General features: G+C 47.2%; 1 protein-coding gene across 3 annotated transcripts in view; it reads left to right on the forward strand.

The window, feature by feature from the left end:
- The window catches only part of LOC149345465 (syndetin-like), a 194,532-nt gene that overhangs the window by 56,801 nt on the left and 118,932 nt on the right, over positions 1 to 18,799 (forward strand). For all 3 annotated transcript variants that reach the window (XM_089546659.1, XM_089546660.1, XM_089546661.1), the window contains exons 12-15: positions 2,012 to 2,110; positions 7,304 to 7,394; positions 13,208 to 13,369; positions 18,660 to 18,766. In XM_089546659.1, coding sequence (XP_089402785.1) covers positions 2,012 to 2,110; positions 7,304 to 7,394; positions 13,208 to 13,369; positions 18,660 to 18,766 — 459 coding nt within the window. The remainder of the gene's footprint in view (positions 1 to 2,011; positions 2,111 to 7,303; positions 7,395 to 13,207; positions 13,370 to 18,659; positions 18,767 to 18,799) is intronic.

Below are 18,799 nucleotides of genomic sequence, written 5' to 3' on the forward strand. Positions count from 1 at the left end.
AGTCCCCTCCTGATGCTGCCTGGGCCAATTTCAGCCCCGCCTTCAGCCCCCACATTCTTCTCATGTCGTCCCATATGGGATGAGGAGTTTGGGGGATTAGTAGTGCTGCTGTCGACGGCCACCACCCTCGGTCCCAATGGGGGTTCCTGCTCAAGCATCTGAGGAAGGCCATTTTTCGAGTGTTGGGGAGAATGCCCAGGTGGTGCCCGGCTGAGGAGCACCTTGTTGCGGAAGGGGTCGTCACAGCTCCTCTGTTGGCAGCACTCCTGAGTGGAGGCGTGCAGTGCATCCTCACTCAGCAGCAGCTGCCTCTTGGACTGGCTGTCTCACACAGTGGAATCTTGTGATGAAAAGAGCTTTAACTTCTGAAAGCCAGAGTAGCAGCTACACAATTGCGTCAGTTGTGCTACATCTCCTATCATACGAGGGCCGCCCTTTAAGGCCTTGTTTGTATTCTGCAGCATCTGAACTTCACCTCTGCACTCATTGGTAGTGCTGCCAGAAACTACTCAGATGTAGTATAGGTGGCTATTAAAGGTGTTCATTTCTTTGGTGGGCCACCGGATGTGGCAGATTGGTTGCAGGTGTGAATCCTATTCTGTCCTTCCAGGGACTGTCATTCTGACCTTTTGCGAGGGGGTTTTCCTCAGGGCCACTTAAATAGGTTCGCCTGTGGGTTCCAGCCCAAATATAGTTATTGAAATTGGAGCATGCAAATGAAAGTCGGCAAATTAAAAATGAGCACATTTCGCTCCACTCGCCCAATGCTGCCAACTGCACCTTGCACACTCTGAGCGGAAGCTGGAACCGTGACAGGGCAGCTGCACATTTTGGTGCTGTCGTCCCTCGGCATGTGATGTGACGTAGGCAGGACAGCAAAAGAAGCTCCTTGGTGTTTCCTTGTTGGTAGGATTGGGAGGTTAACACCGGTCATAGTCTGGCTTTTCTCTTCACATATTTAGCCAAGGCGCTTTCTTTTTTTTTTTTTTGTTCGTTGCCCTCACTAACTGTGGTTTAGTTTGAACAGCATAGCTCACTTCCATGAAAGTTTGAAGGAAATGGAAAGTGTTGATGTTTTTCGTTCACTCTTGCTGCTTCTTTTCAGTTCCTGTGGCATGACTGAAAGGCATCACACTTTGAATCCATTTATTTCGTGAGTTGAAAGAACTGGGTTCTAGCAGAACACCTTAATGGATCAGATAGACAGCGCCCAATCTGGCTGCCACCTCATTTCCGCTCTGTGCTGACACCATTGGCAGAGTGAGCATTTGTTGAGAAGATCAAAGTATTAAATGTATGCCAGTTTCAGCCGTCTCTTTGGGCATCATCACGAGTGTGCAGACGGCAAGTGTGGACTGAGTGTGTGGCCAGAAGGCAGCAAGAGCAGATGGGACCCCAGAATGCCTACTGCATCAACTAGCCTTTTTGGGCAGATGATCCTTCAGGAGCTTCACATTCATGAGAACCTCCCACATAGGAGGTCGGAGGACAAGGGGTTGCACTATTGCAAGGTCGTGAAGGGAGTGACAGTGTGATAATAGCTGTGCAGTCTCCTGCTTTTCCACTGCACACTTGTCTGATTGGTCACACTCCTGGTTATGCCGTCAGGGTCACATGACCCCAGTGGAAATCCCCCTGAGAGAGGTCCCTTGGGGAAGGAGAGGTTGGGCATTGCGTAACTGCTGTGATTGAGCGGGGGGGGGGGGGGGGGGGGCTCCTGGGAGAACCTCCAAAAGTTGATCCACCACCAGAAATTCCTAGGGAAGGGATATCTCTGGAAGTGGGCCCACACCAAAACATGGACTAAGCCGGATTAGTACAGTAATCCCATATCACAATCCAGTTTAGTCTACTGGAACATTGTGAAAGGTCATGACTCGTGCATACCGTATTATAACAGCAATGCCAAGACGAGCATTAGACACTTTTCAGACTTAAGACGACTTCTCATCAATGTGGTTATGAAGGCCTTGTGCCAACACGTGCTAGTAACTCTCCTCTCCCTGTGCAGGCTGATGGACCTGGGGCAGGACTTCTGCGGCAGCCCCTCGGAAGAGCTGCAGCAGTCCCTGCGCCAGCAGAGCTTCAACTACTTCCGGGACTACCACCGGTGGGGGTCTCACCACTGCTGCGCTCACTTGAAGGGAGAGGTTACTCCCGCAGCCTGCTCTGGGGGTCCTGCTGAGAAAGCATGCCTCCCTGCAGCCGTGGTTACCAGTCGGTGCTTTCTCAGGGCTTCACTGGTCTGTGGGTGTCTCCAGAGGAAGGAAATAGTTTTGGACAAGTGGCAGGGTGCATGAGATGGTTCGCTTGTCTCTGTCGGCCGCTTCCTCGGACAAGCGAGAGGTGCCAATAACCTCTAGAGGGGGCACTGCGCTGGCATCCGAAACTACAATTATTTCATTATTCAAGCAAATCAAATAGTGTGTGGTCAACATTATTCACAACAAAGCGAAAATGTCCTCAAGTTTTCGACTGCTTTATTCCCTAATTGGCGCCAACTTCAAAGGATGCTTGCCGTATTTTCCTTCCATGACTATTCCGACCATGCTGCCACAATCTATATGCACGGGACGGGGGTTCAGGGTCTGCACACAACAGGTTTGCCACCTGCAGTCAGCGGGCTGTCCTATGTATTTACCACTCAAGCCGTTACAGGGAAGACAGAAGAGTATTACATTCAGTTCTTAACAAGCTTGCAGGTACATTGCACACGAAGCTATGCATAAAAACAGAAAAAGCATCCACAGACACAACAGGATTGCAAGAACACGAGCAAAATACATAGAAAATATGCCAACATCCACCCGAGCGCAGCCATACAGCTACAAAGAAAAGCTATGCAGCTTTCTCAGAAACTTGGTAGTTAGAGAAAAATTCGTCCACGTTCAGGGTTTGAACCCAGGACCACCACTTCACCGCAGCAGTTGCTCTGCCAATTAAGCTAACCGGGACGGCAAGCTTATGGTAGGGGGAGAGCGAATTGATCAATAACCCGAAGTGGGAGCAGTGTTGGTCAAGTGTTTAGGGGAATCCCCACAAGGTGGAGTAGGTTTGTTATGCTATATAGCTTTCCTGCGCTCGGCTGGATGTCAATCAGTAATTACTCCCTTATTACACAAGTAGATAAGGACATGGTGGGCATGGAATCCAGAAGTGGCAGCGATTGACACCAAGATTACCACCGAGAACAGCCAAAAAATAATAAACAGTGTGTCAAACAGATTGTATCATTTGTAAAGAAGAATAAAAGGCTTTACTGGAAGAAATGCGTACAGCAGTGGCTTCAAGTGCACCAGAAGGTTGGAAGAACGCTAACATTATCTTAATTCATAAGAAAGGAGGTGTCAAGGACTTGAAAATTTAGAGACCGATCGGCTTACTGTCAGCTGCCTACAAGGTATTTACTAAGGTAATCGCACAATAGGGTCAGGAGACTTCAGTCAACCAAATGATCAGGCAGGCTTTCGTAAAGGATACTCGACAATAGACCACATTCACACTATCAATCAGGTGATAGAGAAATGCGCAGAATATAAACAACCCCTATATGTAGCCTTCATTGATTACTAGAAAGCATTTGACTCAGCTGTCATGCAGGCATTGCGGAAGCAGGGTGTAGAAGAGTGTTATGTGAAAATATTGGAAGATATTTATAACGATTGCACAGCTACTATAGTTCTCCATAAAGTGAGCAGTAAAATTCCTATACGGAAAGGTGTCAGGCAGGGAGACACGATCTCACCGATGCTCTTCACTGCCTGCTTACAGGAGGTATTCCGGGGTCTGGAATGGGAACAGTTGGGGACAAGAGGTTAATGGAGATTACCTGAGTGATTTGCAATTTGCTGATGACATTGCCTGGCTAAGCCACTCAGGACAAGAAGTGCAAAGCATGATCAATCAGTTAGACAGGCAAAGTAGAACGGTGGGGCTAAGAATTAACATGCAGAAAACCAAAGTAATGTTCAATAGCCTTGCAAGGGAACAGCAGTTCGCAATTGGTAGCGAGGTGCTGGAAGTAGTAAGAGAATATGTCTACTTAGGGCAGGTAGTGACCGCAGATCCGGATCATGAGAGGGAAATAACTAGAAGAATAAGAATGGGGTGGAGCGCATATGGCAGGTTCTCCCAGGTCATGAATGCCAGTTTACCAATATCCCTGAAGAGAAAAGTGTACAACAGCTGTATCCTACCGGTACTCACCTATGGGGCAGAAAGGTGGAGGCTAACTAAGAGGGTTCAGCTTAAGTTAAGGACAATGCAGCGAGCTATGGGAAGAAGAATGGATAGGTGTAACATCAGAAGCGGGTCAGGGTTCAAACGCACTCAATGACATCCTAGTGGAAATCGAGAGGAAGAAATGGGCTTGGGCAGGGCATGTCACACATCATGAACTGGTGGGCGAGTTGGTCTGACATATCCAGTGCAGCAGCACAACGGTCAGTTCAGCCCTGTGTTTGTCCCTTTCTTGCCTTGGCCCGGTGCCGTTGCTCTGCTTCACTAGATGGGGCATGTAATGCGAAGGCAGGATAACCGCTGGTCCTTCTTATTAAGGGTAACGGAGTGGACTCCAAGAGAAGGCAAACAGATAGCAGAGGGTGGCAGGAAGTTAGGTGGGTGGATGGGATCAAGAAGTTTGCGGGGATATAGGGTGGCCGCAACTGGCAAAGGACAGGGTTAATTGGAGAGGCCCTGCAGTGGGCAGGCTGATGATGATGCTCTGCCCGTTTCACTGTTTCTTTGGCAACTAAACTGCCTCTCTCGTATTGGCGTACCAAGCATGTACCGTGCTGCTAAATGTCTGCACCTTTTCCAGTTCCATTTTATATTTAAACTAGGAGGGTCCCTTATTGTACATGCGTGACATGCAATTTGTATTTTGAGGAAATTCACACGTGTTATATCTAAAAATACTTTAGTGACAGTGTAGCCAGTGTGCCGACTCCAAGGTACAGAAGCAACGAAAGATACACCCAGATACTTATACTCAGTAACTAGACTTATTTGTGTAGTTTGTTTGGAAAATTTCCTGGACCTTTTTTTTTTCTAGAAAACCTCATGTACAGCATTTCTGGCTCCAGTCATGTATTTTGTTTAATTTTCTCTGAATGACAGTGCAGCCAGTGTTCGCACTTAGTTTTCTGCACAGAATACGGCAGGCATTCTTGTGCATGACATTTGCATCCTTCACAAAGAGCAGCGGCCCCTGGGGAACTCCTGGTGGGGTGTGGCCAGATTCAGCACCATCCACACGCACACTGGCACCGTAGGTATTCACCAATTCAGGATGTAACTTGTGGGGAGCTAGCTTTTGTAGTCAAAGGAAATGGGACACTACATCAAATGCTTTTCTAAAGTCTAAAAAAATACAATCCACTGAGCATCAGTCATCTAATGGTTCCGCCATGTCATGGGTGAATGCAGTTAGTTGCATAACACAAGATAAATGCCGTGCTGAAATGGATTGAGTAATTCATATGTGTCACTACGAATAAAATGTTTCTAGAAGCTTGCAGGTGTCAAAGGAGTGGGACGGTAATTAGTGACAGTATTGCGGGAACCCGACATGTGGGCTAGCATGACATTTGCCACTTTCCAGTCGTTTGGAAAAATGCCGTCCTTCATTTCATACAGCACTTTCAGATAAAGGGACACTATGTGGGAGGCAGTTGGGACCAGGTGCTTTCCGTGGATTTTGTCCTCCAGGAGATTTTCGATGCCGTTTTGGTCGCATTGTCCATAGGCGGTGCATTTTACTTGGGCAGGTTCAGCTCCTCAGAACTGGCACAGAGAAGACGGGGGCAAAGGGCGAGTTAAAGTGCTCGGCCCTCCTTTCTGCTGCGTCCTTAATCTTTGAGAGTGGGAATCCTTTATGTGTCGCTTTACAAGTTGCCAAAACTCCTTTGGCTCTTGTTGTCATTCTGTTCTCCAGACTTTTCCAAGTACTAAGTTGACTCGTCTCAAGGCATTGTTTACTTCACCAGTTGTCTTTCTCAGTTTACTAGCATTTTCTGCCGAAGCATTTCACTTGAATGAGTGGTAAATTTTCTGCCTTTGATGCACTTAAGGACAAAGCGATTTTGTAAGCCAAGGTTTACTCTTTGTAAGCTTTCTACTTGAGGTGAAAGATGGTACAAAGGAGTCTCTTGACTGCCATATCTTGTTTTTGAAAAGTGTCAAAGTTCTGCTACCGGACAGGCTTCTGCAAGTGTCTCAGATAGCATGCATTATAATTCAAGAGATCCCGGTTTGTGTTGCCGAGTCGTTATCCTAGAAAGCGCTTAAGTCACAACACATGCCTCACAACAAAGGTGCAATGCCATACATGCACAAAGTCTCGCATAGTGCCAAAGAGGAGGCTGCCACAGTGGAAGAGTTCTCTGCAGGGCCCACCAGACGGCCGTGCCCATACCTCTGCAAATGGGCGCACACAGAGCAAAGGCCATGTCAGAGAGTGCTCACCAGACTGTCGTGTGTAAATTGGGCAGCCTGGCACTAACGATCGCTTAAGACGGCAACCCCCCTCTTCAGAGTCAGAACGAGAAATACCTTCCAGGCACCATTTTCCATCCAGAAATAGTAAATTTATTAATTTTGCTGTGCAGAACTCATGGGGTTCTGTGGTGATGTGCAAAATTTTGCTACAAGTGTCGCAGTTGGTTAGAATAGCAGAATCTGTATGTCGAGAATTGTCATGTAAGCACCCAAAGGTGTCCGTTTCTGTTTCGAAGGTGTTTCGAAAAAAATTATACATTATTAGTGGTGGCAAAACCTACCTGCACAAAAATGGTGGACGACATGCTAACCTGCTCACTGTTCCACGAAATATTGTTTACTGCGTTAATTATGTGGTGTAAAAGCCATCTTACTTGTTGCAGGAAGGAATTCACCTGAAATAGTGGAATTACTGCAAGGTGCAGCACACACTGCGAAAAAGGTGTTTGCTGTGCGTACGGTTGTGTGCGTCTGAAAGGGTTAAACTCAAGGAGTTAGGCACGGAATGCTTCAGCGACGGCTCAGTCCGACTTGCTGCAAGAGAATACAGTTTCATGAATGGACATAGTTTGTCATGTGCATGATGTCAGCACCTGCACTGTCAAATGTTTTTTTTGTTGTTGCTGCTGTTTTTTGTTGGTGTTGTTTTGGCTGAAGGGCATGTGTGGCCGACTCTGTTGTGACACTGACTGAAACTGAGTTGTTTCTCCACCAGTGAAGGACGACGTCCTTTTCTGCTGTTTCTCTCTCTCTCTCTGTGAGCGTTGTGCTCTGTCTGAGCTGAGTCCAGCTGGTGGTGGTGCAGGAGCTGCATGGAGGAGCTGCGCATGTTCCTGGAGAACGAGAGCTGGGAGCTGGTGCCCGTGAAGCCGTCCTTCTCCATCCTCCAGCTGCAGGTGCTGAGCATTTCTTCCCTCTTGAGCAATGGGACCAGACGCCCTGGGGCAGGGCAACACCGACAGCTGACGGAGGGAAGGAAACAGCTCCACTCTCTAATGTGTGACAGGCACCACGCAATATCCAGACACAGCCAGCAACATGAAAGCTTTCGATACCCCCTTGCCCCTGAGGCTTTCCCAACAAGAGGGCAAACTGCAGAAGAGAGTGTCGACCACACTCTGATTGGTGCAAAAGCACAGTGGTGTACGATAAGCGGGCAGTGCCGCAGGATGGAGTGCAAACAGGCAAGGGAACGGACGATTTTGTTCGAGGTCGGCAGCCATCTTACGCACTTAAAAATTCCAGTAACAACAAATCCATTCTCAACAGCAAACAGAAGAACAGACAACAGCCATTTTTTCCAGCCTCGGAAGCCTAGCAGCCGCAACTGTAGGTTTCTGAACAGCGTCATGCCACTGGAAAAAAGTTCCGAGAAAGGTACTTTCTTTGCTTCAAAGCGCTACAGAAGCTTCGCTAACATGTGGCAGCCATTCTAACATGTGGCAGCCATTCTAACATGTGGCAGCCATTCAAGAAGGCCTCCAGTATTACCCTTTAAGGAACAAAACAGCGCAACTAAAACGAAGGACCAAGAAAAAAAGAGACACGAACACGCGCTGACTTACAACTGACTGTTTTAATCGGAAAACCACATATAAATAATCTCTAATCGCTGCGTCACAGCCTCACGTCGTCATCGCAAACTACTAACATAAAAAGAAAGGAAAAACCATTGGCGAAAGGTAAGCACCTACAGGCTCCCACGCTTTTCCAACAGGCTAATAGCTAATAGAGTTAATAGAGCTAATAATCGCTAATAGAGTCAGGACAACCTTGGACTTCTGTCAACCAAATGACCAGGCAGGCTTTTGTAAAGGATGCTCGACAATAGAGCATGTTCACGCTATCAGTCAGGTGATGGAGAAGTATTCTCACGTCACGGTGACTGCTGTCAGGTGAGAAGGAAGAGAGCGAGAATGGCTTCCAAATGAAACTCCTTAATTGGGCTGACTTGCACAGAACTTAATGACTCGGCGGCAGTGTAGCAACAGGCATGCTTGGCGGTCATCGAACAGAATGCCAGCCACTCTCAGCTGCACTCAATTTAAAGCTGATAGCAAACTCTCAAGATACGCATCTAAGTTGCCAAAACATTCTGAAACAGCGCGGAATTGGATCTGCCTGGATGCAAATGTTGGGCAGCATGGCGTCTAGCGTGGTCGCAGCCTCCCTGAGGCGTCATCTGGGTGGTCTCCTGCACTGCGGTGTTGTAGGCGAAGACTACGTAAGGCAGGATGAGGACCCGGTTTCTTGTGTTCGGCATCGACATACATGGCGAGCATATTGGCGATGGTTTTGTTCAGGCGCTCAGTCAGTTCGTTGGTCTGCAGATGGTATGCAGTGGTCCTCCGATGGCTGGTTTGGCTGTAACGCAGGTTGGCTTGCGTCAGTTAATGCTGTTCCTCTGTCCATGATGAACACAGTGGGGATGCTGTGTCGCAGAAGAATGCAGTGCACGAAAAGTTTGATGACTTCTGCTGCTGTTTCGTTTGGGAGGGCTTTTGCCTCGGCTTAGCGGATCAGGCAGTCAGTCGCTATGACCATCCACTTATTTCCAGATGTTGACTTCGGGAAAGGGCCAAGCAAGCTCATGCCAGTCTGCTGGAGGGCCTTGAGTTTGGTTCAGCAGGGCTGACAGAAATCCTGCTGGTCGGGTCGGAGGGGTCTTTCTTTGTGACAATCTCGGCAGGTTTTCACATAATGTGTGACATTGGCAGACAGTCAGGGCCAGTAATACGTGTCTTGAATGCTGCGGAGGGTGCGAGTAAACCCGAGATGTTCAGCTGTCGGCTCGTCATGGGAAGCCTGTAGAGCATCGTCGCAGTGACTTGCCATTACACCAAGGAGGTCGGCTGTCTTGTTCGCTGCAAAGTTCTTCTTCACGAGGACATCATTCTGTACACAGAACGAAGCCACTACTCGTTTGAACGAGGCGGGGGGGGGGAAGAAACCTTGCCTTCCAAGTACTACTCGACGAGGGGTCTGAGCGTTGCTGCTGTGCAAAACAGCTGCAGCTGATGGGTTCTCATCAGTGGTGCATCTAGAGGGGCTCAGAGGTGTTGCAGTCAGCATTAGAGTGCTTGCGTAAGGTGATGTTAGATGGTGGCAAGGCACTCTTTGAGGAGAGTTTCTTCAGGGTCGAAAATACGACTGCCGAAAATACAAAACTCACCTCATTGTGCGAGATGGGAAATACTGACTGCAAAAGAGCACGTGGATGCACGACTCTTGATCAGAAGGATTACATCGCTTGAATTGAAGGTGTCGCATGTACGATGCATTTATCATGTCATTACATAGGTCAAACAGGGCAATGTCCAAATGAGCGATTTATGGAGCACGCACATAGCGTCAATAATGGGAGAGGGAATTCACTTGTCAACCACATTCTTTCGTGCAAATCGAAAACGTGCAAACCATTTTTTGAGAAGGCTGTTGTGATAGGAAAAGCTAGAGGAGAGAATGTTTACTACATTCAAATCGGAGCGGAAGCGCGGATTGGTGCTGCATAGAAGACGACGATGAGCAGGCAGGGCTGCAGGATGGAGCAGATGGATGCTCTCCAGTGCACAGCACGAGAGTGTGGCTGCGGCCCAGTGGTCTCGCTGAGCGCCCCTCAAGGGAGATCTGTTGGCGCAGCCGCGTGCTCGACTCCCAGTCATGGATGCTGATTCAATTTCTTTTCCTCTTTTTCATCGTTTCACCTCCGACTCAGCTGGAGGTCAAATTTACACGGTCTGCATTTGAAGGCCGAGGTCCCGTAGCGAAGCTTTCGGTTCAAAAGCAGCGCAGTGATCCCGCAATTAACAGTTGTGGCCGAAAGGATAGATGATTTAGGTGTGACGGGTGTTAGCACTCAGTCTATAGTTTTATGTGATGAGGAACAGCCATTTCTGAGGCACCAATACTGTTAGCATAAGTGATATTGGATGTATATATGCGATGCATGTGTGAAGTAAAATTTGTTGGAAGTTTCTTCTTGTGTCCTCGTCCCGTGCGGCACCAACAAAAGCTATGCTGTTGAAATAAATCTGGTCTCGCCTTACATCACAAGTAGCACGATGGTAGCTTTGAAGAATGAACAAACACTACAGGCAATATAACCAACCCCTATATGTAGCCTTCACTGGTTACGAGAAAGCATCTGACTCGATGGAAACCTGAGCAGTCATGCAGGCATTGCAGAATCAGGGTGTGAAAGACCCTTATGTCAAAATACTGGAAGATATTTACAATGGCTGCACAGTCACCAGAGTCTTCTAGCAATAAAATCCCAATAAGGAAAGATGTCGGGTTGGAAGATATGACCTTACCAGCGCTACTCGCCGTCTGTTTAATATGAGTTTTCAGAGGCCTGGATTGGGAGCAGTTGGGGAGAAGAGAGAATGGAGAATACCTGAGCAGCACTGCCTGGCTAAGTCACTCAGGACATGAACTGCAAAGCATGGTCAATGAGTTAGACTCGCACAGCAGGACGGTGGGGCTAAGAATTAACATGCAGAAAACCAAAGTATTATTCAGCAGCCTCGCAAGAGAACAGCACTTTGCAGTTGGTAGCCAGGTGCTGGAAGTAGTAAGGGAATATGTCTACTTAGGGCAGGTAGTGACCACTGATCCGGATCATGAGAGGGAAATAGCGAGAAGAATAAGAATGGCGTGGAGCACATATGGCAGGTTCTCTCAGATCATGAATGGCAGTTCACCAATATCCCTCAAGAGAAAAGTGTGCAAAAGCTGTGTCTCACCGGTACTCGCCTATGGGGCAGAAACGTGGAGGCTAACAAAGAGGGTTCAGCTTAGGTTAATGACAATGCAGCGAACCATGGAAAGAAAAATGATAGGTGTAACATTGAGATTGACAAAACTTCTTGCTGGGCCAAGTTTCAACAATTAAGAGGTTGGAAGCGGGCGGAGTGGGTGAGAGAACAAACGAGTGTTAATGATATCCTGTTTGAAATCAAGAGTAAGAAGTGGGCTTGGGCAGGACATGTAATGTGAAGGCAAGATAACTGCTGGTCCTTATTGAGGGTAACGGAGTGGATTCCAAGAGAAGGCAAGCGTAGCAGGGGGCGGCAGGAAGTTAGGTGGGTGGATGAGATTAAGAAGTTTGTGGGGATACGGTGGCTGCAACTGGCGAAGAACAGGGTTAATTGGTGAGACATGGGAGAGGCCTTTGCCCTGCAGTGGGTGTAGTCAGGCTGGTGATGATGATGATGATGATGATGATGATGATAAACATGTTCTGCTCAGTTCAGAGTGCAGATGTGTGAAGAGTGTTTTATGATGACGAAGAGACGTTTGTGATGATGTTGTGTCATGGTGATGTCATGTTTGGGACACTGCCTCGCAAAACAAACGTGCACGGCTTGCTTGGTGGCAGCAGGCTCCAACGATGGACTTGCATTGAAATTTGGCGTGAGCTGAGAACAGCGAGTCCTTGTGAGCAGGACAGATTCATTCTTGTGCTCATGGAAGCACCCTGGCTGCCTGTGGGGCGCTCCTATATTTGTGAATAGTGGAGGTTTTCTGTGTGAGATTTAATTGTGGGCCTCTCCTTTGCCTGTGTGTGCCAACTGCCAAGCAAACACTGTTGTCCCTGTGGCGCAGACCATTTGGCGGCTGTGGTGGTAGCCCCGCTTACGCCGTCCATCAGTGACGCTTTCAGCTGCTGCCGATAATGGAGGTGGGCGCTGTGCCATCTGGCTTGCGGTTATGACACCAGCTGTTTGGTTTCATTTTCCAACATGAGGAGACAATGTGAAAATGTAACTTTGACACGATGACTGTCCACAGCTCATGGCACCGATCGTGGTATCTGTCTCGGTCCTCAAAGGCTATACACCGAGTACTTAGTTGGATGTAACACGTTCTGCTGGGCGAGTTGGTTCATCTTGGTAATGTAAAAGCGTTTAGCGCAAAACGACTAAGAAAGGACGGGGACAGAACACAGACACACAGGAGCGCTCTTCTTCTTTTTTCTTAAGAAGCGCTACTCTCAACTAAATTTATTGCCAGTTGAAACAATCATTTTATACACTGGTTCCAGTACAGAATCTGCTCACATTCCGTAGACTGCGTACATGCGCACATGCCAGGTGACGCTGTCGATCACACATTTTGTAAGATAATCCTATCTAAAAACTTGTACCCGTTAGGGTACATCTTCACCCCCTTTGGTGAAGGAGGTGAAGTTGTACCTTTGCTTTGAAGCGCTCCTTTGTGTCTGTGTTCTGTCCCTGTCCTTTCTTTGTCGTTTTGCGCTAAAAGCTTTTACATGACCAAGATTTAGTTGGGTGTGATGCAGTCGGAATTTTTCTAAAGCAGCAGTGGTGAGACAACGCTGTGGAATGGTCGGGGTTTCCGTTCTGATGGTGAGACCTTGTCGCAGAGACCTGGGACATCAGTGCATGCTCCTTTCATTGTAATGTTGGCGTTGTATTTTATGCAGTGCACTTGATGGATGAGAGTGGCTTTATTTGGTGCTTTAGAGTCTTCACAACAGTGCACCAGCAGAATGCTGATTATGATGAAGAAAGGCCGCACCCCCCTTCATTCATGGGAGCCTGAACTGAAAAAAAAAAAAAAAAAAATGGACAAAAGTAGGAAGCAGAGAACCCGGTGAAATGTCCCATCTCCACTTGAGCACTCATATTCCCCAACTTGGAAGGCGTGTGCAGCTGACCGGAATAGTGGTGTGCCTCCACACTAGGAGCTGCGCTTCCTGAGCACGGCCGTGGTGCCCCAGGGGGGGTCGTCGCGGCCCCCCCGGCCCCTGCTGCCGGCGGCCAGCCCCTTCGACCCCGGCTGCCAGCCCTTCGCCCTGCAGCCCGAGGAAGAGGAAGAGGACCTGTTTGACCACATCAGCCCCACGGTGAGTCCCACAGGGGCATTCTTTGTCACATTGTCAGCCATTCACATTGGGCTGCCTGTCGCCCATCTTTTGTCACCTGACCACTGCTGGCACTTCATTTTCCTATTTAGGTCAGTTATCCCTGAAAAGAAATTACTCACTAGTAGTAGTATTTTGATAGGGACGCCTGCCTCTCTTGAGGTATGAACGCACTGTTTAGGCGAAAAAGTATTTGTTTTTCAGTGCAGGCAAAAAATGGTGCCTGAAAGCATTAGGGGAGTTTGTTTTTAACAAAACAGCTTTCTGAATTCTTTGCCACCAAAATTGTGGAGGCACTCTAGTGATAAAAAAAACAAGGAAGGAAAAGCCACAAATAGGTTTCGGCGTGTTCTTCCGGTGTGGAGAAAACAGCAAATGAGGGTGCTCTGGGAGCTGGTGCAAGGAGCCCTCTAGAAATCACTCAACATTCCAGCGATTGTTGGTGCTTGATATGAAGTGGACTAGACGAGATCCCAAGCAAATTTTTTGCGCCGATATGCTGAATTGGTCTAACAATAATCTTTAGAAAGTTCTTGTTGGCGCAGGACTAATGTGATCAGGTGCATGATCACCCTGTTTCACTCACTTGTGTGATTTGTACGGTTATTGAAGATGCAGTAGCAAAACATGACACAAATAACTTGTGTTCATCTCACATAGATTCCAGAGTGCCTTGTCACGCTGTTTCACAACTTACCGAAACGTTTCATCATTTTTATTTGGCTTTGGATGTCCTCAAACCATTTGGCTTCAGGTGCTTAGATTTTGTCCAAGGCTATCAGTAACGTTCCGCTCAGTAAATGCACGTATTGCTGCAGCACGGGGCTGCAGCCTATTTCAGGGCCCATCTGCGGTCCACCCATATTTGGAAACTGCTGGCCTAGTTCACGAGAAGCCTCATCTGGGCTTCCACCAGGGTCAGTGTTGGGTTTATTTGAGTGATGCTCCCGGTGTTCTTAAACGGCGCTTAAAGATAAAACTTTGCTTAATTTACTCCAGCGTGGCCCATACACGTCATCAAACTAAAATCAACTGACGCCTGCAAGGTTTGTGTGACTGGTGAGGAATATAAATTCATATTCATTATTCAGAGTCAACTTTTGCTTATATCACGAGAAAAAAGAAACAAGGATTCTAATATGTAGCTTGAAGAATTTAAGAGTGATTATTAGAGCTGTGTGAACAGCAAAATGATAAGTGCGAAGTGAATTCAAATATTAAAAATTCAGTGCCAATACAATCGGATATTTTTGGAATACTTCCAAGTTAAGTTGCACATAATCTGAACGAACAAACGTAGCATTTAAACAGGACACAGAAGGATGAGGACAAGACGGGGCTACAACTTACAACTGAATGAAATCGATAAACGTAAGACACATCCCTTCTCGAGCAAAGACACGCATGCGCAAACTTGAGAAAGAATGACAAAACTGTGATAATCAAGAAAAATCCGGTAAAAGAAAAAGAGACGAAAAGGCGAGGAATAGCCACCGGTCATTAAGACTGTTTACAAACATGAAGTGCGTCTTAGAAAGCTTCTTTCTTTTTCCATTAGATAAATAGATGGTGTGCTAATGCACGTGTCACTACCGCGTTGTGATATTTCGTGAGCTTCCGGGATTTCCCTCGCCAATTGATCTTTACCCCTTCCTAAAATCTTTGTGCGGTTCAAAGAGGGAAAGCAACCTGGGCAGCTCTTGCAATGCTTTGGCGAGTGCTCATCAGTTTGCTGACGAAGCGAAGATGCGTGTTCACTCAGCCTCACATTTAGGCATCTGCCCGTCTGCCCAATGTACACACTTTCGCAGCGTAGAGGGATCTGATAAACAATATCTGTGGCGCATGAGACGTGCGGCTTCTTGTGTTTTGTGCTACACCCTGAATTCTTGACGCTCTCATGATCTGCCAGAGCGCAAAGCTTTGCAAGCTTGAGGGGAGCTGAAAATACTACATCAATACCAAATTTTGCTGCCACTCTCTTCAAGTTGTGCGAGAGCCTGTGTACATAGGGCATAACTTCAAACCTCCTTTTCTGTTCTCCCGGTACGTTAATCTTAGATAACTGGATGTGTTCTCTTTCATTGTGTAACTTTTTCTTCAGAGTTTCTGCGACAGCCACAAGAACATCGCCAGGAAAGCTTGCTTCTTTAAGTCTTTGAACCTGGTTGTCAAAACTACTACCAACTTTGTGCGGACATGACTTGAGGAGCGCCGACCTGAGACATGTGGCTGCTATGCCTCGCTCAATGAGCTTCGAATGAGAAGAGTCGTAAGGTAGTAGCGCTTTCTTGGACCGTGGCTCGTAAGCCCAGCAAAAATGACCAACAGAATTAAAATACAGGTGAATATCTAAAAACTGAATGGAATCGTCAGTTCAATGGAAAAATTCAGTGACTTCATGATACCTTTAAATCGGGTTAAAATCGAGTCTGTAACTACACTCAAGTCATCTCTAGACGAAAGGTTGAGAAGAACAAGGAAATCATCTACATATCTAAAGACACGTACAACGCACTCATCGTTCAACTGAGACTAAAGCTCATTAAGCGAGGCATAGCAGCCACATGTCTCAGGTCGGCGCTCCTCAAGTCATGTCCGCACAAAGTTGGTACTTTTGACAACCAGGTTCAAAGACTTAAAGAAGCAGGCTTTCCTGGCGATGTTCTTGTGGCTGTCGCAGAAACTCTAAAGAAAAAGTTACACAATGAAAGAGAACACATCCAGTTATCTAAGATTAACGTACCGGGAGAACAGAAAAGGAGGTTTGAAGTTATGCCCTATGTACACAGGCTCTCGTACAACTTGAAGAGAGTGGCAGCAAAATTTGGTATTGATGTAGTATTTTCAGCTCCCCTCAAGCTTGCAAAGCTTTGCGCTCTGGCAGATCATGAGAGCGTCAAGAATTCAGGGTGTAGCACAAAACACAAGAAGCCGCACGTCTCATGCGCCACAGATATTGTTTATCAGATCCCTCTACGCTGCGAAAGTGTGTACATTGGGCAGACGGGCAGATGCCTAAACGTGAGGCTGAGTGAACACGCATCTTCGCTTCGTCAGCAAACTGATGAGCACTCGCCAAAGCATTGCAAGAGCTGCCCAGGTTGCTTTCCCTCTTTGAACCGCACAAAGATTTTAGGAAGGGGTAAAGATCAATTGGCGAGGGAAATCCCGGAAGCTCACGAAATATCACAACGCAGTAGTGACACGTGCATTAGCACACCATCTATTTATCTAATGGAAAAAGAAAGAAGCTTTCTAAGATGCACTTCATGTTTGTAAACAGTCTTCATGACCGGTGGCTATTCCTCGCCTTTTCGTCTCTTTTTCTTTTACCGGATTTTTCTTGATTATCACAGTTTTGTCATTCTTTCTCAAGTTTGCGCATGCGTGTCTTTGCTCGAGAAGGGATGTGTCTTTTGTTTATCGATTTCATTCAGTTGTAAGTTGTAGCCCCGTCCTGTCCTCATCTTTCTGTGTCCTGTTTCAACGCTACGTTTTCTCGTTCAGATTATGTATGACCAACTGGCCCCACAGTGTACTCTGTTAAGTTGCACATGACATGTTCTCCAAGACATGCTGGAAAAAAAATTTCTGAAAGGTGTGCAAAAATCTTTTTGGGCCTGAAGCACACATATGAATAATAAAAATTGGTTGCATAATGAATTCAGTAATTTTGATCATCTGAACAGGTGTTGAAATTGTAGTGCAGGGCATCCTCCAATGCTCTGCGTTGCGCGAACGACTAGCGGTACAGTCCTGGTACTGACCAGTCCAGCACACACGAGCATCGGCACCTCTGCTTGGTCTTTCGAGGAGGGACTGCGTGCGGTTGTTTTTTGTTTGTATGTTCTTAACGTGACCACCTTGTATTGCGCGTGTCAGCAACAAACCTCAGGTGCGAGTTAGCGCTTGTCTGCGTCGTGTCCTTTCCGTCCCTCGTGTTCCTTGTGCGCTATTTTCACATCATGAGCGTTATCCAACTTGCCCAACTTTCGGCTTTGCTTAATGACATCCTAGTTGAAATCAAGAGGAAGAAATGGGCTTGGGCAAGACGTGCGATGCAAAGGGAATATAACCGCTGGTCCCTAAGGGTGACGGAGTGGATTTCAAGAGAAGGCAAGCGTAGCAGGGGGCGGCATAAAGTCAGGTGGGCGGATGAGATTAAGAAGTTTGCAGGGATACGGTGGCCGCAACTGCTGAAGAGCAGGGTTGATTGGAGGGACATGCGAGCAGCGTTTGCCCTGCAGTGAGCGCAGTCAGGCTGATAATGATGTGCATTTAATGGAGCATTATGGATAATGCAAATTACCTTTCTTTTTTCAAGCAGGAATAATCGATTTTAAGTTCGCAGCAGAGGTCTACACGAGGCAACAGTTGTGTACATGACTCAGGAAGAGAGCATTGTGGAAAAGAAGTTTGACCTTTCATGACTGTGGACTTAAACTGAACAGCATTCTGGTGGCCTGTGCAAGCTTTCCTGCAAGAAAGTGTGTGTGATGAGACTGTGACATTTGGCTATCGGAAAGCATCCCTAATGTTTCTGTGCAATGAACAAGCTCAGTTCAATCTCTAAGTTGATAGCTTTGTTTTTGTTTGAAAAATAAAATAGCTTTGGTTTCGGCAGTGTTAATTTTGTAAGCGATTATCTAGTAACCATGTTTGTATTTTAGCAAGAACAGAATTTGTGGTTGAAACTCGGCTTGCCAGATTGTCTTACGACAAAAAGCCTGGTAATATCATAGGTGGAGGTTACATGTTTTGTTTGACTGTTGTCAAGGAGAAGATTGTTTGTGTAGACATTGAAAAGAGGTAGTGGGGAAGTGTTGCTTGCTTAATAAACTGGGAGTGGTCGTCGCTCTTCTTAAGGGGCTGTGGGCACACAGTTCCCTGCTTGTCATGAACACCAGAACCCCCTGCTGTGTACACAATCTCCCACGGGAGGTGGGGCTGGTGCTCGACCTTCCAGAGTGCAAAAAGTGCCCAGAGGAGAAAGAAGACCGCAGATTCTACAGAGCGCATCAAAGAAAACTGTTGCTGGAGGATATTGATGCAGCGGATTCGTTAACATCCCTGGCAACTTTATGAGAGCCCCTTTCAGAAAGTCTCCAGAGGTGGCGTACATTTTCATTACAGTGCAAAATTTCCAGCACCAGGTGTATGGCAAAAACACTCAGAGGCTTGTTACTTGCTCCCAATGACTGGGGTGGTTCTTTTTTTCGGACTAAAACTAAGCAGCAGAATGATTTTTCACAGCCTGTGGCCCATGCAGGAGCCCAGGGGAGGTGGTGCCGAGGTGGACTCGGATGACTCGGACGTCCCCGAGGAGCTGAAGCGGGACTACGTGGACGAAATGACCGGGGAGGCTCCGCTGCGCAGGTGGGGTGCATTCGCAGGGAAGAACAAGGCAGA

This window comes from Amblyomma mixtum, chromosome 5, assembly GCF_055824585.1.
Source record: "Amblyomma mixtum isolate Tamu chromosome 5, ASM5582458v1, whole genome shotgun sequence".
Taxonomy (NCBI): Eukaryota; Metazoa; Arthropoda; class Arachnida; order Ixodida; family Ixodidae; genus Amblyomma; species Amblyomma mixtum.